The 21856-nt window shown below is 47.7% G+C and overlaps 1 protein-coding gene across 1 annotated transcript in view; it reads right to left on the reverse strand.

The window, feature by feature from the left end:
* LOC138249169 (acetylserotonin O-methyltransferase-like) overlaps nt 1-21856 on the reverse strand; it is a 640042-nt gene that overhangs the window by 190972 nt on the left and 427214 nt on the right. The window contains exon 6 of the mRNA XM_069203173.1: nt 12673-12813. Coding sequence (XP_069059274.1) covers nt 12673-12813 — 141 coding nt within the window. The remainder of the gene's footprint in view (nt 1-12672; nt 12814-21856) is intronic.

Here is a 21856-nt window from a genome sequence, read left to right on the forward strand (position 1 = left end):
ACCGCTGACAGTAGGACCACTACCAGCAGCAGCAGCCCCAGTGGGCAGCCATCAGAGGCTGCAGGAGAAGGGCTGGAGCCTCCCTCCACCATTGGCAGCACCCCCACCAGCACTGCCACCTGTTTGCAGCCATAGCCGTCCCCAGATGGCACCCAGCCCTGCCTCCATGGACTATAATGCAACCTGGTCCCTGCAATTCTCGAGCCTCAGACACCCAGGTGAGGGACTGTGAACTGCCGCACCCCAAGTGTTGCATCACTGGGCACAAGGCCCCCTCCAGAACCAGTGGAGATATGCATCCACTCACCCAATCCATGGCAGGATGAAGCACACTGGGCACAAGGCCCCCTCCAGAACCAGTGGAGATATGCATCCACTCATCCAATCCTCTGCAGGATGAAGCACACTGGGCACAAGGCCCCCTCCAGAACCAGTGGAGAAATGCATCTCGTAAGGAAGTGCCTCCTTGGCATCGTTACCCCCTGACTCTTTGCCTTTGCTGATGCTAAGTTTTGATTGAAAGTGTGCTGGGACCCTGCTAACCAGGCCCCAGCACCAGTGTTCTTTCCTTAAACTGTACCTTTGCTTCCACAATTGGCACAGCCCTGGCACTCAGATACATCCCTTGTAACTGGTACCCCTGATACCAAGGGCCCTGATGCCAAGGAAGGTCTCTAAGGGCTGCAGCATGTCTTATGCCACCCTGGGGACCCCTCATTCAGCACATGCACACTGCCTTACAGCTTGTGTGTGCTGGTGTGGAGAAAATGACTAAATCGACATGGCACTAACCTCAGAGAGCCATGCCAACCTCAAACTGCCTGTGGCATAGGTAGGTCACCCCTCTAGCAGGCCTTCCATCCATAAGGCAGGGTGCACTATACCACAAGTGAGGGCATATGTGCATGAGCACTATGCCCCTACAGTGTCTAAGGAAAACCTTAGACATTGTAAGTGCAGGGTAGCCATAAGAGTATATGGACTGGGAGTTTGTCAAACACAAACTCCACAGTTCCATAATGGCTACACTGAAATCTGGGAAGTTTGGTACCAAACCTCTCAGCACAATAAATGCACACTGATGCCAGTAAGCAATTTATTGTAAAATGCATCCAGAGGGCTTCTTAAAGATGCCCCCTGAATACCAATCCGACTTCTAGTGTGGGGCTGACCAGTTTCTGCTAGCCTGCCACAACCAGACGAGTAGCTGGCCACATGGGAGAGTGCCTTTGTCACTCTGTGGCCAGGAACAAAGCCTGCACTGGGTGGAGGTGCTTCTCACCTCCCCCTGCAGGAACTGTAACACCTGGCTGTGAGCCTCAAAGGCTCACCCCCTTTGTTACAGCGTCCCAGGGCATCCCAGCTAGTGGAGATGCCCGCCCCTACTGCCATTGGCCCCACTTTTGGCAGCAAGGCTGGAGGAAATAATTAGGAAAACAAGGAGGAGTCACCCACCAGTCAGGACAGCCCCTAAGGTGCCCTGAGGTGACCCCTGCCTTTAGAAATCCTCCATCTTAGTTTTGGAGGATTCCCCCAATAGTATTAGGGATGTGCCCCCCCCAAAGGGAGGAGGCACAAAGAGGGTGTAGCCACCCTCCAGGACAGTAGCCATTGTTTACTGCCCTCCCAGACCTACACACACCCCTAAATCTAGTATTTAGGGGCCCCCCAGAACCCAGAAAATCAGATTCCTGCAACCTGAACTACAAAGAAGGACTGCTGACCTACAAGCCTGCAGAGACGACGGAAGACGACAACTGCTTTGGCCCCAGCCCTACCGGCCTGTCTCCAGAGTCAAAACCTGCAACCAGCGACGCATCCAACAGTGAACAGCGACCTCTGAAGCCTCAGAGGACTGCCCTGACCCCCAGGACCAAGAAGAAACTCCCGTGCTCAAAAACAGCAACATCTTTGCAACAAAGAAGCAACTTTCAAAGAACTCACTCTTCCCGCCGGAAGCGTGAGACTTCACACTCTGCTCCCAACGCACCCGTCTCGAGATCCAGAGAACCCACACCACAGGGAGAACTCCCCGGCGACTGCGACCCTGTGAGTAGGCTGAGACGACCCACTTGGACCCCCACAGCGACGCCTGCAGAGAGAATCCAGAGGCTCCCCCTAACCGCGACTGCTTGTAACAAGGGACCCGACGCCTGGATGAAGCACTGCACCTGCAGTCCCCAGGACCTGAAGGAACCGAACCTCAGTGCAAGAGTGACCCCCAGGCAACCCTCTGCCTAGCCCAGGTGATTGCTGTCCCGAGAAGCCCCCCTGTGCCTGCCTGCACCGCTAAAGTGACCCCCTGGTCTCTCCATTGTTTCCTATCTAAAACCCGACGCCTGCTTTGCACACTGCACCCAGCCGCCCCTGTGCCGCTGAGGGTGTGTTTTGTGTGCCTACTTATATCCCCCCAGTGCTCTAAAAAATAACCTGGTCTGACCACCAAGGACGCGATTACTTACCTGCTGGCAGACTGGAACCGGAGCACCCCTGTTCTCCATAGACACCTATGTGTTTTGGGCACCTCTCTGACCTCTGCACCTGACCGACCCTGAGCTGCTGGTATGGTAACTTTGGGGTTGCCCTGAACCCCCAGCGGTGGGCTGCCTAAGCTCTGGAACTGAGACTTGTAAGTGTCTTACTTACTTCACAAACTAACCATTACTTATCTCCCTCAGGAACTGTTGATTTTTGCACTGTGTCCACTTTTAAAATAGCTTATTGCCATTTTAACAAAAACTGTATGTTATTGCTCTAATTCAAAGTTCCTAACTTACCTGTGTGGAGTACCTTGCATTTTATGTATTTACTTCAAATCTTGAACTTGTGGTTCTTAAAATAAACTAAGAAAATATATTTTTCTATATAAAAACCTATTGGCCTGGAGTTAGTCTTTGAGTGTGTGTTCCTCATTTATTGCCTGTGTGTGTAGAACAAATGCTTAACACTACCCTCTGATAAGCCTACTGCTCGACCACACTACCACAAAATAGAGCATTAGAACTATCTAATTTTGCCACTATCTTACCTCTAAGGGGAACCCTTGGACTCTGTGCACACTATCTCTTACTTTGAGATAGTATATACAGAGCCAACTTCCTACACATCCACTCACCCAATCCTTGGCAGGATGAAGCACGCTGGGCACAAGCCCCCCTCCAGAACCAGTTGAGAAGCCATCCACTAGAGAGACTGTGGCCTTGAACTCCCCAGGACCAAGCAGTGGGCAAACCACCCACTTGAGAGAGTGTGGCTTTGAACTCCCCAGGAGCAAGCAGTGGGCAAACCACCCACTTGACAGACTGTGGCTTTGAACTCCCCAGGACCAAGCAGTGGGCACAACACCCACTTGAGAGACTATGGCTTTGAACTCCCAAGGACCAAGCAGTTTGCATGGAGCCCCCTCGAGGAGCGGTGGCGTTCTTCCATCTTCCGTCTGAGGTGCCCCCCCCCTTCCCCCAGAGGTGCCTGTGTGTTTTCGACCTGATGCCCCTGCAGTGTTCTCTCCATCTTGAGGCAGGAGTCAAGTGTGGGCTTGGCCCATGACTTTTTGGTCCAGTGGCCCACGGACGTTTTCATGGACAATGTACGGCCTTATGTACATATTGTATAGTTTTTGTAAATACTGTTTCTCAAAATGTTACTTATACCTGCCTATTTCTAATATATCACTGATTTAACTCAATTCCTTTTGTCCTTGCCTACTTCCAGGGGTTTAAGGGGTGTAAATGTGATGTTGTTGCATGTGTTTGTGTGTGTGTGTGGTGTTGTGGGTGAGGTTGGGGGTAGGGGTGTTGCGTGTGTGTGTGTGTCACTCTCTTTTTCCTCCCCCCTCCCCTATTTGCTACGTGCAGCACTCACCATAGTCGTCACCGCCGCCTTTGGTATTCCTGGTAGATGAGGAGGTAGACCAGCATCGGCAGGACCTGTAGCTCAGGCTCCATGGCATCCTGGTTCTTCGTTGAGTTTCGAGAGGTGAGTGGTTTCCCTTCTAATTCCTGTTTTTGCTGCGCTTTTGGTGGCATTGGTACGGCCCGGAAAAGCTGGTAGATAGGCGGGTTGTGATGTGGTGGGCGGTACATTGTCTTCCACCTGGCTGTTGGCGGTGACCGCTGCGGTGTTTGTTGCTACCGCCGTGGCGGTCAGAGTGTTAAAGTGGCTGTCTATGTTGGCCGTTTCTGCTGTGGTCGTGATCACATCATCTCCTGCTGTCACTGCTGCCTGTTGCCGTTTCCCCTGGAGCCTGCTGCACCCTTCTTTGCTGCTTTTGACCTTTCACTATTGGCATGCACTTTGCTCTTCTCTGTTCTAACTACCTTTTGCCTTTGATGATCTTTTCTTTCACGCTTTGTCACACTCTCACTTGTCATTTCTTTTTCCCTTTTGCTATTTTTCTCTTTGTTCACACTCTCTCTTGCCATTTCGTTTGACTTTTTTGCTGTTTCATGCTTGCTTTCTCTCTCCCACCTCTCGTGACCCCGGCTGCCCCAGCACGTTTCCCGCTTCCTCTCTCTCACCCACTCACTCCTTACCTGCTCTCCTCATTGTTTCTCCTCTTCTTCTTCCCATGCCCATTCTTCCACCCAGGACCTATTTAACATCAGCCACAGCAAGACCGCATAGCGAATGTACCACTGGTGTTCCAGAGGAGCACCAAAGGCAACCACATCTGTGCCCATGTGTAACTGGACTGCACCCAGTGTCAGGGACCCTGGTCCTGCTCCCACCCACAGCTACTCCACCACTGAACTCTGCACTCTGAACGCAGGACTCACCAGCAACCATTGCTGCTGTGCCTTCCCATGCTTCACAGAAGGCCCATTCTCATGCGCCCAATGCAGCTTCACATGTCTCTTCACATGTCTCAACAAAGCCACCATTCCACATGCAAAGACCATGCAAACATCCCACCATGCCACCACAGCACTCAACTCCCCCAAAGGCGCCTCAGCACCCACCAGCAGCTCACATGCTTCCTCCTCAACACACGTTCGATGTGCAAGCACACCAACAAGATATGGGACCTCATCTCCAGCATACACCGAACCTCAAGTCCCTCATTGAAACTTGGCTCAAACCTTCATCCACCATGACATTGACCCAATAGAACAGGAGGGATACAAAATCATCCACAGGTGTTATCGCCATCATCCACAAAGAAACCATCCAATGTTCCACCATCACAAACACTCTCACCCTGTCCATGGAAAACTTCACTTTCAGACTCCAATCCAATGACAAATTGACCATCGGAGCCACCCTCACCTATCGGCCCCTGGGCCCTCTCCACAGCTTCTGTATCGCCATCACTGACTACACTTTCCTCATGACCTCAATTTCCACCTCAAAGACAACAGCAACCGCAAAACCTATGCCCTCCCTCTCCAAGGACCCCACCAACAGAGACAGATTCCACAGCTGCATGATGAGCGTTGCCGACTGGATGAGAGAGAACTGCTTAAAGCTTAACATCGACAAAACAGTCCTGCTCTTCAGCAAAAATTCCACCCCCTGGAATGACTACTAGTGGAGTACGGAATTAGGACCTGCACCCTTGTCGTCCGATCACTCAAGGAACCTCAGCATCATCCTAGACAGCAAGCAGACTATGAGAGCCCAGGTCAACGCAGTCTCCTCAGCCTACTTTTCTACTCTGCGCATACTTCTGAAGATCCTCAAGTGGCTGCCCTCCATCATCAAAGGTACCGACACTCAAGCCCTTGTCACAAGCAGAGTTGGTTATGTCAATGCCCTCCACCACAGTATCTCTGCACACCTCCTCAGCAGACTACAGGTCGTCCAGAATGCTGCAACAAGACTCATTCTCAACCTCCCACGTCAGACTTGCATCTTCCCCCACCTCAAGGAACTCCACTGGCTCCCTGTGAAGAAGAGATGTCAATTCAAGCTACTAACCCACACAAAGCCCTCCACAACTGGGAACCAGCCTACATCAACCACTGCCTTAACTTCCAGCAACCTGCTAGACAACTCCACACCACCTCAATATCAACCACTTACATCCCCCACATCTATAGAAGAACCATTGGAGGACACTCCTTCTCCTACATCACAGGTAGATTGATTAATTAGTGGTAGCACCTCTTGGCCTCCAACAAGCCTTGGGAGTGGCAAACACAGCTTTTGGGTCCTTCAACATTCTGTAGTCTGGGGGGAAACAATAGCCACCCGAAACTTGCTGAAGTTCAGGACTACATTTCCCACAATGCACTAGACCATTTATTTTTAGACGATTCCTCAGCAGGCCCGATGGCCAGTAATTCTTTGGTCCAAGGAGTTTGATTTGCCTGAGGGCTTCAGGGGACAAGTACCTCTAGTCTAAAGAGTTCTAGAGTTGTCTTTCGCTTGCAGAGTGGTTCCTCTTTCTTTTGAAGCTATTCTCTGGTCAAGGACAAGTTGTAATTGTGCAGTTGCAGGATGGTTGCCACAGGTGCAGAGTATCAAGCCTTTGCTTTGTGCAGGTCCTGAAGTCACAGTCATGGGTCTCTTCTTTGTGCTTTTTCACGATTCAAGAAGATTTGAGGTTCTGGTGCCAGGAGTTCCCCTTAATTCCTGGATTTAGGGGTGATAAGGATGTGGGCACAAGTAGACAATGGGCTTCTAGCCCCAGTGACTAATCTGCATCTGAGGTGACCACATCAGGGGGTGTGAGACACCTTTTCTACCCAGCGTCTACCTCGGCTGTAGAGACAAGGTAGCCCACACTAGGGGTGTGGTTAGCCTTCTGGTGGTGTACACCTCCTGACTTCCTAATTTTCCTACCTGCCAGGTGTAAATGTGCCTCGGGGTAGGGAGCTGACTTTGTCTTCCACTGGGAGGTAGCCTGTATGCATATCAGAGGTGGTGTGAACTTTGAAGCTCACTGCCTTAATGCAGAACTTTACTAGCCATCTTGTCAGGGAGAGAGGTGACACCTCCCACTTAGACAGGCATTTCTTTCTGAAACTTGGGAATGTTCATACCTCCCAGCGGGGAGGGGCAGATTCCTGTCTCTGCCGCAGCCTGCCAGCCAGGGCACAGTAAAGGCTGGGGCAACCAGGTAGGCAATATCTAAGGTAGCCACGTGGGTACATGCCACTTTAAATCTGACTTTGGGAAAAAGTCAGGTTTGATGAGACTCATTGTTTGATAACAAATATGATACTTTTCAGTTAGATCATAATAGAGCTGGCAACCTCTAGATGCCCAGGTGCCAGCCCATATTAGGTTATGGCCACCTGACAACTTATAGTAGCCCTTAATGGAAAGAGACTATTATAGGGACATATAAGCTTGCACATATATGTTCACAACTTGTATATACTGCACACTGCCTTCTGGACTCAGAATGCCTACCTTAGGGGTGACTGGCACACATTAAAAATAGTGCTTTGACCTTGCCACACGTGGTGAGGGCAAACTTGAGTTTGAGTGGTTTGCACTGCTCATGCAGTCTGCAATGGCAGGATGGCTGCAATCTGTTTACTTCGGTCACTGAGGGTGGCACAATCAGTGCTTCAGGAACGGTGACCCCTTTAACTTTCATGCTCTGGGTACCACTGGTGCTACTTATCCGAGAATTATAAGGGGGTTAAAGTCCTTGCCAATTGGGGTTGCCAGTTCACATGCATACTATTTAGGGAGATAGCACAGGCACTGGGGCTTGGTGAGCAGACGTTAGCGCACTTTCAGAGTCATAGCCATCAGAATTGGAGAAAGAAATGTGGGATTGCCCATACAAAAGGGCACTTTCCTACACCCCTTCACTAAGATTCGGTGAGAATTCTGTCCACCACCTCATGCCTAGACAATTCTATGATCCTCCAAGCTCCTTTGGCTCCTCCTTCTAGCTCCCCTATTAACTCCTGCACACCGTCACCCAAGATCCCACATGGCACTCCGTGCCTCTCTGCCTCTCCTCAAGAACTACTGTATGTGTGATCATCCCAGGACAGGCCCATGCACCCTCTCTCCCAAGACATTCCAGTGGGCCCTCCACCGTCTATGAGGCACTTCTGACACAGTTCCCTCCTCCCAGCAACACTGATTGAGATCACTGCATGCATCAGCATAGGCCAATCTGTGTGTGAGAAAGGAATGGCAGGGCTGGGTTAGGGACATGAGGCAGAAGTCAGAGGGACAATGAAAGCTACAAATAAAATAATGTGCTATGTGTGATTTCTTTGTATGTGCATGCTTTGTGTGTGTGTGTGTGTGCATGCATGTGTCTGTATTTGTGTCCACATGTGCATGCCTGAAAGTATGAGCCTGTATGACTTTTGTGGAAACCACAGAAAAATGTTGGCCTTGTCATAATGGTTGCAAATCTTGACAACATATGACCATTTATGGGACTATGCCTATGATGAAATGCTGGTCCTTGAATGATGATGGTATTTATTTTAAACCTGTGGGCATTCATGGCCCTATTCCCACCTCAGGCCTCAGAAAGCCAATATGAGTGCAGGGGCCTTCCCCTCACAACCTGGGTCGTCACCATCACTATAGGTTTCCCACCAGGAATCCTCAATGGGCAGGAAAGCTAAAGGCACACAGTGAGTACACAGACTGTGGTGGACAGGCACCTACCCACCATTGCCGTCCCTGTCACCGGGGAGCGCTGGTTACCTCAATCCACCCGATCGCTAGATTATTCACCCTTCAGTAACATGCGCATTCATCGGGGGTGTAACTAAAGATGGTCTTCACACACTTGTTGCCAGAAAGGCTGAATATACCACAAAATACCAGATATACTAGGGCAGGTCCCGTAGGTGCTGGGATTCCGGCAAGCACACGATGAGCATACCACTAGAGATGCCTGTTTGGACCTCATAGACTAATGGCGACTTTTTGAAATGCCATGCACCTTGTGTTGTATTTAGATGTTAAAACAATAATGAAAAGTAAAAAAAAAGATAGTGAGAAAAATCTTCAATTAATCACATTAAAAAAAGGAAATCATGTTAAAATTGCATCTCCAGCTTATTATAATTTGGAATGGTGTGTACCATGCAATTGCAGTCGTAAACCACTGAAAGGTTTCCAACTCCTCAAAAGGAGGTGGTAACAGATTCATTAAATGAAGGCTCTTACTTTTACTTACTTTTACAGTTTAACCTTTGGGAATCATTTCAGTTGACCTTGGGGGGAGCAGGGAACACTCCAAATGACCACTGCCTGTCCTCTCTAGTGTGTTGCCAAACACATTTTTTTTGTTTTTTAAGTATTGCCTGTTCCTTCAAGGAATATAGGCTGCTTTAAAAAACAAAAAGGTTTCCCATTTGGGAATGCAACTCAGGGATGGTGGTCAGCTATTCCTTGCAGGCATCGACGTCTACGTACGTAGTCAATCACGGGGGTCTTAAATAGTGAAGACCTAGTTAATATTCACCCGGACGGACATTCTGCTATCCCCTGCTACTAGACATTTTGCAGTGCAACCTATCAATGTCACATTGGTGACATCAAAAAATTAAAAACTCATGGCCTGATTTATGAAAAGATAGCGCTGCCTTTAAGTCGTTTTTTGATGCAAAAGCGGCGCAAACTTACAATATATATAACTATATTTTGTAAGTTTGCATGTGAATGCTGAATTTCCACATATTAATAGGATTGAGAATCCAGCCTGCGGATTTGAAAGCCTATGTTCTGTATGAGGATAACATCTTTAGGATTTTTGGTTATTTAACCATTACTTGATCAGACCAGGCCCATAAAATTTTGTTATTCTAATAACGTGTGTATGCACTCTTTTTCATTACACACAATTTGTATACGATCAATTTACTCCTGCACAACGTAAATGCTCCCAATGGTTTTGCAACTATTTATTTTCTGAGCATTATTTGACTTCTCTCTTTGCACCATAGACTTCTTCTGGATCTGGTTTCGTGTTGTTGTTATACTTTGTCATTATTGCTAGTGTTCAGTCTCATTCAATTTTGTAAATCGCTTTGTGGAACGTGATTTAGAAATGTCATAGTAACTTCAAAAAACACATTTACATCTTAGGAAGTATCAGTGTGGAGTCAGTTCTTTCAGAAAAGTTCTTGATCTGGTTCATGTAACCATATTAAGCCATCATCAATAATCCCAAGGGGGTTATTTCTAACTTCAAGGTACTGAATCTTAGTTAGCAGAGGTCGCAGTGAATAGGGGTAGACTGCTAGTGTTTGTTTTTTGTTATTTGCATTTTCGATTTCAGTGTTTTTGAGTCTTGTGTGAAATTGGATTTAGTTGTGAAAAAAATGAAGGACCACATGTACAAACGTCAGGTTTTGCGACTCGTAAATTGCGAGTTTTAGTAACTTGCAATTTGCGAGACGCAAAATCTGATGTTCATCGTGTGTCTGACACACTGCGATTCCCAATGGATCGCAAGGGACCTTTCTTGTTAATATTCATGAGGCAGACTGCAATCTGTGACCCATTGGGAATGTCCGGCACTCAAAGAGATGGTGGACTGCTGGGGTAAGCAGACCTCCATGTCTGTTACTGCTTTTTAAATAAAGCAGTTTTTTTTGATGCAGCCTGTTTTCCTTAAAGGAAAACTGAATGTGTTTCAAAAAGAAAAATTAAACCTTTTAGTTTAATTTTTTAAGAGTAGGCAGTGGTCCATGAGACCACTGCCTGCTCTTAAAAAATGTTTTCGCATGCATTCACAAAGGGGAAGGGGTCCCTTGGGGGCCTCTTCCCATTTGCAAATGCATTAGCACCAAGTTGAAATTGGTGTTAAAAAGTAAGGGACATATTTATACTCTGTTTGCACCGAATTAGCGTAATTTTTTTTAACTCTAATTCGGTGCAAAACGAACTCCATATTTATTCTTTGGTGCTAGACCCGTCTAGCGCCAAATTTATGGAGTTAAAGTCATTTTTTGGAAGTGGAAACCTACCTTGCATTAATGAGATCCAAGGTAGGCATTCCTGTGCAAAAAATTACTCTATGTCCTCAACGCCATATTTATACTTCTGTGGAAAAATGGTGCATGGGAGGGGTCAAAAAATGGTGCAAAGCTAGCTTTGCCCCGTTTTTTAACTCCTGGGTCAGGGCAGGCGTTAGGGGACCTATGGGCCTATTTCCATGGTGGAACACCATGGAATAAGCCCACAGGTGCCCTCCCCAGGGGCACCCCCACCCACACCAGAGGAACTGCGGAGGATGGGGGACCCCATCCCAGGTAAGTACAGATAAGTACAGGTAAGTATTGCATTTTATTTTTTAAAGTGCCATAGGGGGGCCTGAAATGGGCCCCCATACATAGCACAGGGTGCAATGGCCATGCCCAGGGGACACCTGTCCCCTGTGTTGGCCATTGGGGTGGTGGGCATGATTCCTGCCTTTTTTAAGGCAGGCGACATATGGCATGGTAGGTTTAGCACCATAAAATGACGCTAATCTGGTTAGAGTCATTTTTCTTTTACTCGAACCTGCCTAAAGTCATTTTTTGGTGCTAAACCCCCTTCTTCTATACCGCCAGCCCCACCCGACTAAAGTTTTTTTTTTTTTACTCTAGCCTACCCTTTGCACCAGCTTGCACCATTCCATAAATATGGTGCCTGGCTGGTGTACAGAAATGGTGCAAGCCAGTGCTAAACGTTTTGGTGCAAAACTGAGTTAGTGCAGTTTTGCACCAAAAAGTATAAATAAGGGCCTAAGGGCCAGATGTAGCAAAGGGTTTGCGCCTCGCAAACGGCGAAAATCGCCGTTTGCGAGGCGCAATAGCCTCTTTGCTATTCAGAAATGCATATTGCGAGTCGGGACCGACTCGCAATATGCATTTCAGAATCGCAAATAGGAAGGGGTGTTCCCTTCCTATTTGCGATTCGGAGTGGAATGCAATTCCATTTGCGACCGCATATTCGCTCGCAAATGGAGTCGCAGTTACCATCCACTTGAAGTGGATGGTAACCCACTCGCAAATTGGAAGGGGTCCCCATGGGACCCCTTCCACTTTGTGAATGGACCCACAAATATTTTTTCAGGGCAGGGAGTGGTCCAAGGGACCACTCCCTGCCCTGAAAAAATACCGAAAGTAAAGGTTTCGTTTTTTTTTTTAAGTGCAGCTCGTTTTCCTTTAAGGAAAACGGGCTACACTTAAAAAAAAAAACTGCTTTATTTAAAGCAGTCACGAACATGGAGGTCTGCTGACGACAGCAGGCCTCCATGTTTGTGAGTGCCTAGACTCGCTATGGGGCCGCAATTAGCGACCCACCTCATGAATATTAATGAGGTGGGTCATTGCGACCCCATAGCGAGTCGGTGTCTGAGACACTGTACTGCATACCAATTTGCGAGTTGCAAATTGCAAGTCGCAGGGACTCGCAATTTGCAAGTCGCAAATTGGCGTTTTGCTACATCTGGCCCTAAATGTTTTGGATCCGCATTTCGGTCGCAAAACATTTATACATAGGACTGTGAGTCGCTATTAGGAAGGGACGCCCTTAACAAGCTCCTTCCTAATACTGAATCGCTAACCCATTTTGCGATTCGGTAATAGGTTACCGAATCGCAAAATAGGGATTTATACATAGAAAAATGCTTTTTTTCATTGCAAACAGCCCGATTCTGCGAATCAGGCCATTTGTGAGCAAAAAAAAGGTACATACTTGTGGCCCTAAATTTCTTTTGTAAACTACATTACCACGTTTGAGAAACCAACATACCTTCATGGAACTGGATGCGATGTTCTTCTGGGGATACGAAGTGCTTCTGTGCTCTTTGCACTATTTTAGGCAAGTCAAAAATGATGACGGTAGAATTTGGATGTACTCCAATAAACTGCTTGGCTAATACTCCTGAGCAGCCTTTTAAAGCAAAACAAACAGGGGAGAAAAGTCACCATTTGGCTTACATAAGACTATTAAGACTTTCCTATTTTCTAATGGAAAGAAGACAAAAACAGGCTTTTTTTTACCAAACTATTAAAAAAATACAGGTTCCCAGTGACAAGGCAATAACTTCTAAAAATGACACTTTTCTTATAAGGGCGCCAGATAATTGATGGATACTAATATTTATCAGCCTTGCTCTATATACCTACCGCTCCGAATAAATGGCAAATGAGTAATAAAGTAACAACAGATGATTAATAGTTATGATCTCTCATTGGCATATTGTATTTCAATAGCACAAAGGGCACGATATGCAAAAGGTTTTTAGAATCGCAAACCCTGCAGTTCACAAAATTACTGCCTTTGTCAATTCCAAAAGCTATGTCGCAGTGTACTAGATATACTTTGCACTTTCTTATTCGCCAACAGAGGAAAACCAGGAGTTGGTGTTCTCCAGTAGGAGTATCAAATGTCTGGGCTCCTATTTGACCACTTCCCTTGTCAAGACTTTTGGCTCCCTTTTTGAACATAGAGATTTCTGTTGTGAGGTGAAGACCGCAGTGTTGATTTTAAGGAGTCGGAAGGCCAGGATAGGATGTGCAGAAGGAGGATGACAATATGTTATGTTCATACCAGTCAACTCACTTTCATTTTTCAGGTGTCACCTTCTTTTCAATGATATTCATCGGCCACAAAAGCTACATCTACCTACACACTTTAATATCTTAACGCTCTTTTCAAATCTGTGCCACGTTCCACACTTTCTTTCCATTCAATGTATTGTTGAAGGAAAGTGAGCTTTTTGTTTGGTCACCCCCACACTTTTTCCCCATTGCTGATGGTTATGGCTCTTATTGTGTACTGGAGCCTGCTAACCAGGCCCCAGTGCCCTCTCCCTAAAATACGATAAATGTGAATCGCAAAGCCCAATTAGCAAGGACTTTAACCCCCTTATAAGTCTCAGTTAAGTAGTACCAGTGTTACCCAGGATATGAGATTTAAAGGGGTCACCAGGGCCTGAAGCACTGATTGACAGAAAGAAACTGATGACAAACTGCTCTAACTAAATTTTTCCTTCGTCAGGAGAGGTAAGTCCAAATTACTATTTTTAATATATGCCAGTCACCCCTAAGGTAGGCTTCCTGAGCCCAGGAGACAGGGTGCATTATATTAAAGGTGTGGACATATAAATGCAAGCTCATATGTTCCTATAATAGCCTTTTTCCATGAAGGGCTGTTAGGGGGCCTTAGAATAACATGGGCTGGCACCCGGGCACTCTGAGATAGCCAGCTCCATCATGGTCCCACTTGGTATCAATCAACTTGTCTCATCAAATCCAACTTTTTCCCAAAGCCAGATTTAATGTGACATGCACCCAGGTGGCTACCTTAGAGGTTGCCCACCTGGTTGCCCCAGTGTGTCCTGTGCTCTGGCTGCCTCCAGTGGCTACCACAGAGACAGGAATCTGACCCCTTGCCTGAAGGAGTCAACTCTCAAAGGAATTAGAAACAAAGGTCTGCCTGGGAAGGAGGTGTCACCCCTCCTCCAGGATAAAATGGCTAGGAAAGTGGCATATCAAAGTGGTGAGCTTCAAAGCTTCAACCTCTTCTGATATGTAAGAAGGCTTTTCGCCAGAGGAGAAAATGCCAGCCTCCTGCCCAAGGCAACTTTACACCCTGCCAGGTGGGACAATTAGGTAGTCAGAAGACGTACAGCTCCAGAAGGCTAGCCACACCCCTTTGGTGGGCTACTTGGCCTGTACAGCACAGAAAGGTTTCTGCCATTTTTAAAAGTGTAAAAATAGAGGGTTCTGGGTGGAAAAGGTGCCCCCCCTCCCCACCGGATGTGGTCACTTCAGGGTGGATTAGCTGCTGTGGCTAGTAGCCCATCAGCTATTAGCACCCTCACCTCTAATGCCCCTAAATCTATGATTAAAGTGGCAACCCTGAAACAAGAACCTCAGATCTGAGAAACGTGCAACAAAGTACAAATAAGAGACCAGTAACTGTGACTTCAAGATCTGCTCAAAACGTAGGCGTAATAACCTGCAGCTGCTGCAGTTGCACGACTACGACTTATCCTGGACCAGAGACTGGTTCCAAAGCAAAGAGAAACCTGCCTGCAAGCCAATGGCAACTCCAGAATCCCTTGGATTAGAGGTATTAGTCCCCTGCAGCCCGTAGGCAAATCACACTCCTGGAACCAAAGAATCACTGGCTATTGGGTCTACTGAGGGATCACTCAAAAATAAATGGTCTAGTGCATTGTGGGAAGCTGAGCCCAGACCTCCAGCAAGTTTCAGGCAGCAGGTAAATCACACTCCTAGAACCAAAGAATCACTGGCCATCGGTCCCGCCAAGGGATTACCCAAAAGTAAATGCTCTAGTGCACTCTGGGAAATGTAGTCCTGACCTCCAGTAAGTTCCAGGCAGCTACTATTTTCCCCGGACTCCACAATGTCAAAGTATCTGAAGGCTCAGCTTGCTGTAAACAAGGCTTGTTAGTGACCAGTCGGGCTACCACTACTTTTAGACCACCCTGTGCCTTGAGGGAGCCCTGCAGCATTTTCCATCTGATGTGCCTGTGGCACTTTTGCCAAGATCTTGTATCTCTTTCTTTGCCAGCACCATCTGAATGGCAAACTCAATACCTGCGGCATCCGCGTTCAGCACCAACGACATCTAGGACATCACTGCACCTGGGCCCTGTGAGCCAGGTTAAATTCAACTGACTGTCAGAGCCTAGTCCTGAGACCCACCTTATCTCTACACTCAGTGGGTTCCACTGAACTCAAGCTGCAAGTGACCCATTGTCACTAGTGCATTTTCCCCTTGACTGCAACGTTATTGTTTTGCTACTTTTAAATACAATGATTTATTTTTAATTTTTAAATCTATAACTCTGGTTATACTTATCCGATTGTCTTCATTTTGGTGTCTGAAATTATCTAAAAATCTGGTTTACTTTTATGAATTATGTCAGATTTATTTTGAATAATGTCAATTACTTATTGTCCATGTTGGTACTCTGAATTGCTTAACATATGTTCCTCTAGTAAAACCTGACTGCTCTAAGTCACACTACCAGGAATGAGCTAGGAATTTATTTGTGTGAATCCTAAGAACCTATTTGGGGTAACATGAAGGTGTTGCATAGTGGAGCCTAACCAGCCTCACTGCATAATATCCCACTTTCCTACAATTGTGATCACCATCTGAAACATCTGGCATCACTCTCATTTAAGAGCCAACAGATTGACGTGCGTATGTTGGTTCACTCTCTGGCAATTTTGGGTGAACAAGGTGAAAAAATGGTTCTACTCAAAGAGATTTGAAGTTGATGAAATGCAGGCCCAGGTGAGTGTTTAATGTACCTGGGTCAGATATTCATGATGCATTTCCTTATAAACATCCCTTTTGGGTTTTGCTCCACAGACACAGTAGTGCCAAGTCCAGAAATGATGATCCCAGCAGTTTTGTGTGAGTAATGCAGAAACTTGCAAACTGGGCCAAAGTGTCTGGCAGAAGATAAGGACAAGGAGTCTGGAGAAATAAGTAGTGGGCCTGGGGTCAGAGGAGCTGGTAATTAAGGTAAGGCGTGAGGAGAAATAGGCAGAGAGGGACATTCAATGCACAATGCTGGAGCTAGTGAGGACAGAAGAGAACAGAATGAAGGGTGCTTAAAGGGAGATGAGCTCCAAATGTGGGAAGGAAGTGAAGATGGGAAGAGGGCAAGGAGGAGAGTAAGAAGGAGATTGCATGGTACCTTTGAGAAGGAACTGAAACATTGCTATCAGTTAAAATGCTGACCCAAAGATCAAAGTGGAAAGATTAGTGAAGCACAGGGGAATAAGGAGAAAGCATTCAATAATATCCCTTCAGGCACATCTGAAGTAGCAGGGCACACTGTGGTTTCAATTGAAAGGATCTAAAGCAAACCAAGCAGTGAACGATGGTGGCTGCTCAAATATCGCTGTATTCTGGCATGACTTCCAGGGAAGGGGGAAGAGCAATCTTATTCCAAGTAAGATGATGTTGGTGAAACATAGTACAAACACAAGAGGATAATGGACAGAGTGTTGAAACTTTTCAACCACTCACCCCCAGTCACAGATCTAGGTTTAATTCATCGTTCTTTTGCTTACCATGCCACTGCAGGTTGGACACAGCCATATGCAAATCAGTCTTGACCCTCTTCCACTTGGGAACAGTCCGGCCCGAACTGCCAGGCCAGGTCCTCCCTGGACCGGAAACAAGCATCCTGGGACTGGTTTCAGGGTATCACCCTCCATCAGCCAAGCTAGCTTGAATCCAGTGGCACAGTGAGCGAGGGACCCACGTCTGGGCATACCCTTCCCACTTAGGGCAACTTTAGTAACACAAAAGGATGATGGACAGAGTGTTAACACCTTTCAACCACTCACCCCTAGTCACAGATCTGGGTTTAATCTGTCATTATTTTGCTCACCATGCCACCCCCAGGTTGGACCCCGCCCTATGCAAATCAGTCTTGACCCTGTTCTACTTGGGAACAGTCCAGCCCAAGCTGCCAGGCCAAGTCCTCCCTGGACCGGAAACGAGCATCCTGGACCCGGTTTCAGGGTATCGCTCTTCATCAGCCAGACTACCTTGAATCCAGTAGTACAGTGAGCAAGGGACCAACTTCTGGGCATACCCTTCCCACTTAGGGCAACTTTAGCAACACAAAAGGATGATGGACAGAGTGTTGAAACTTTTCAACCACTCACCCCCAGTCACAGATCTTGGTTTAATCTATCATCCTTTTGCTCACCATGCCACCCCAGGTTGGACCCAGCCATATGCAAATCAGTATTCACCCTGTTCCACTTGGGAACAGTCCAGCCCGAACTGCCAGGCCAGGTCCTCCCTGGACCGGAAACAAGCATCCTGAGAACAGTTTCAGGGTATCACCCTTCAACAGCCAGGCTAGCTTGAATCCAGGCGCACAGTGAGCAAGGGACCCACGTCTGGGCATACCCTTCCCTCTTAGGGCATCTTTAGCAACACAAAAGGAAGATGGACAGAGTGTTGAAACTTTTCAACCACTCACAGATCTGGGTTTAAACAATTGTTCTTTTGCTCACCATGCCACCCCAGGTTGGACGCAGCCATATGCAAATCAGTCTTGACCCTGTTCCACTTAGGAACAGTCCAGCCCGAACTGCCAGGCCAGGTCCTCCCTGGACCGGAAACAAGCAACCTAGGACTGGTTTCAGGGTATCACCCTTCATCAGCCAGGTTAGCTTGAATCCAGTGGCACAGTGAGCAAGGGACCCACGTCTGGGCATACCCTTCCCACTTAGGGCACCTTTAGCAACACAAAAGGATGATGGATGGAGTGTTGAAACTTTTCAACCACTCACCCCCAGTCACAGATATGGGTTTCATCCATCGTTCTTTTGGTCACTGTTGGAGGCTGGCCTGGGTTATAGTGGGTACCTGATGGTACTTACACCTTGTGCCAGGTCCAGTTATCCTTTATTAGTAGATTAGTAGTGTTCTAGCAGCTTAGGCTGATAGAGGTAGCTATAGCAGATTAGCTTAAGCTGAACTAGGAGATATGCAAAGCTCCTACTACACCACTTATATCATATAGCACTATATCATAAGAAACGCAATACTCAGAGTTGCTAAAAATAAAGGTACCCTAGGGGCAACACAAACCATAAACTCCAAAAGTGGAATGCGAACCACGAATGGACCCCAGGCCTAGTGTAGTGTGTAGAGGGTCGCTGGGAGTGTAAGAAAACACTAAGGGTGTCCAAGATACCCCACCCCAAGACCCTGAAAAGTAGGAGTAAAGTTGCCCTACTACCCAGAAAGACAGTAAAGTCGAGATAGGGGATTCTGCAAAGGCAACAACTGACTGCAAAGCACTGAAGATGGATTCCTGGACCTGCAAAGGAAGGGGACCAAGTCCAAGAGTCATGCAAGTGTCCAGTGGGGGCAGGAGCCCACTAAAACCCGGATGAAGGTGCACAAGGGCTGCCTCCGGGTGGAAGAAGCCAAAGATTCTGCAACAACGGAAGGTGCCAGGAACTTCCTTTGGTCAGAAGATGTCCCACGGGGTGCTGGAGGATGCAGAGTTGTTTCCATGCAAAAAGACCGCAAAAAAAGCTTGCTAGCTGTAAGAGTCGCGGTTGAAGATAATGGGTGCTGCCCGGGCCCAGGAAGGGCCAGGAGGTCGCCCCTTGGAGGAGGAGAGAGAGGGGGCACTCAGCAACAGAGAGAGACCACGCAGAAGCAGGCAGCACCCGCAGAAGCACTTGAAGAGGCATTCAAGAAATCTGAGCATGGCGGTCATCTCAACACAACAAAAGAGGGTCCCACCAAGCCGGTGGTCAACTCAGCGAGTTCAGCAATGCAGGATGGAGCACTGGGGACCTGGGCTGTGCTGTGCACAAAGGAATCCTTGTAAAAGTGCACAGAAGTCCTAACAGCTGCAGATCACGCAGTACATAGGATTACTGTCTGGCGTGGGAAGGCAAGGACTTACCTTCACCAAATTTGGACAAAAGGACCACTGGACTGTGGGTGGATCCAGCTCCTGTCTTCCAGGGACCACGCTCGTCAAGATGAGAGGGGACCCAGAGGACCGGTGATGAAGAAGTTTGGTGCCTGCGTTAGCAGGGGGAAGATTCCGTCGACCCACAGGAGATTTCTTCTTGGCTTCCAGTGCAGGGTGAAGGCAGACAGCCCTCAGAGCATGCACCACCAGGAAACAGTCAAGAAAGCAGACAGGATTAGGCGCTACAATGTTTCTGGTAGTCGTCTTGCTATTTTGTTGCGGTTTTGCAGGCGTCCTTGTGCAGTCAGCGGTTGATCCTTGGCAGAAGTCGAAGAGAGAGATGCAGAGGAACTCTGGTGAGCTCTTGCATTTGTTATCTGAAGAGAAACCCACAGGAGAGGATTGGCTACCTAACCAGGTAAGAGCATATCAGGAGGGGTCTTTGACGTCACCTGCTGGCACTGACCACTCAGAGGTCTCCATTGTGCCCTCACACCTCTGCATTCAAGATGGCAGAGGTCTGGGACACACTGGAGGAGCTCTGGGCACCACCCCTGGGGTGGTGATGGACAGGGGAGTGGTCACTCCCCTTTCCTTTGTCTAGTTTCACGCCAGAGCAGGGACTGGGGGATCCCTGAACCGGTGTAGACTGGCTTATGCAGGGAGGGCACCATCTGTGCCCTTCAAAGCATTTCCAGAGGCTGGGGGAGGCTACTCCTCCCCAGCCCTTAACACCTATTTCCAAAGGGAGAGGGTGTAACACCCTCTCTCAGAGGAAATCCTTTGTTCTGCCTTCCTGGGACTGGGCTGCCCAGACCCCAGGAGGGCAGAAACCTGTCTGAGGGTTGGCAGCAGCGGTAGCTGCAGAGAAAACCCCTGAGAGCAAGTTTGGCAGTACCCGGGGGTCCATGCTGGAGGCCCGGGAATGCATGGGATTGGCACCCCAATACCACATTTGGCTTGGGGGGACAATTCCACGATCTTAGACATGTTACATGGCCACGTTCGGAGTTACCATTGTGAAGCTACATATGGGTATTGACCTATATGAAGTTCACGCGTGTAATGGTGTCCCCGTACTCACAAAGTCCGGGGAAATTGCCCTTAATGTTGGGGCACCTTGGCTAGTGCCAGGGTGCCCTCACACTTAGTAACTTTGCACCTAACCTTCACCAAGTAAGGGTTAGACATATAGGTGACTTAGAAGTTACTTAAGTGCAGTGTAAAATGGCTGTGAAATAACGTAGACATTATTTCACTCAGGCTGCAGTGGCAGTCCTGTGTTAGAATTGTCGGAGCTCCCTATGGGTGGCAAAAGAAATGCTGCAGCCCATAGGGATCTCCTGGAACCCCAATACCCTGGGTACCTAGGTACCATATAATAGGGAATTATAAGGGTGTTCCAGTGTGCCAATCAGAATTGGTGAAAATGGTCACTAGCCTGCAGTGACAATTTTAAAAGCAGAGAGAGCATAAACACTGAGGTTCTGGTTAGCAGTGCCTCAGTGATACAGTTAGGCACCACACAGGGAACACATATAGGCCACAAACTATGAGCACTGGGGTCCTGGCTAGCAGGATCCCAGTGACACAGGCAAAGACAAACTGACACACAAGTAAAAAAGGGGGTAACATGCCAGGCAAGATGGTACTTTCCTACACAACCCCCCCAAATGAGGGATAATAAGGCTAACCTTGCTCAGATAGGTCTTCATTGTCTAAGTGGAAATATCTGGAGAGTCCATCTGGAGTGGTTACTCCCAGGTCTATGTTCCACTATATAGTCCATTCCCTGTAGGGAGATGGACCACCTCAACAATTAAGGGTTTTCACCTTTCATTTGTTTTAGCCAAAGTAGAGGTTTGTGGTCTGTCTGAACAATAAAGTGAGTACCAAACAGGTATGGTCTCAACTTTTTCAGTGCCCAGACCACAGCAAAGGCCTCCCTCTCTATGGCAGACCAACGCTTTTCTCTAGGGGTCAACCTCCTGCTGATGAAAGCAACAGGTTGATCTTGGCCCTCAGTATTAAGCTGTGATAGCACTGACCCAACCCCCAATTCAGAAGCATCAGTCTGGACTATGAACATTTTGGAGTAGCAAGGGCTTTTTGGGACAGGTGCAGAGCACATGGCCTGTTTGAGCTCATCAAAAGCTTTTTGACAGCTAGCTGTCCACAATACCTTCTTAGGCATCTTCTTACTGGTGAGGTCATTAAGAGGAGCTGCTATGGAGCCATAATTCTTAATGAACCTCCTGTAGTACCCTGTGAGGCCTAGGAAGGCTCTCAGCTGGGTTTGAGTTGTAGGGGGAGCCCATTCCATAATGGTTTGGATCTTCCCCTGCAGTGGTGCAATCTGTTCCCCACCTACCAGCTGGCCCAGATAAACCACATTCCCCTGCCCTATCCGGCACTTTGAAGCCTTGATAGTGAGGCCTGACTTTTGCAGGGCTGCCAAAACTTTCCACAGGTGGACCAGGTGATCAT

This window comes from Pleurodeles waltl, chromosome 8, assembly GCF_031143425.1.
Source record: "Pleurodeles waltl isolate 20211129_DDA chromosome 8, aPleWal1.hap1.20221129, whole genome shotgun sequence".
NCBI lineage: Eukaryota > Metazoa > Chordata > Amphibia > Caudata > Salamandridae > Pleurodeles > Pleurodeles waltl.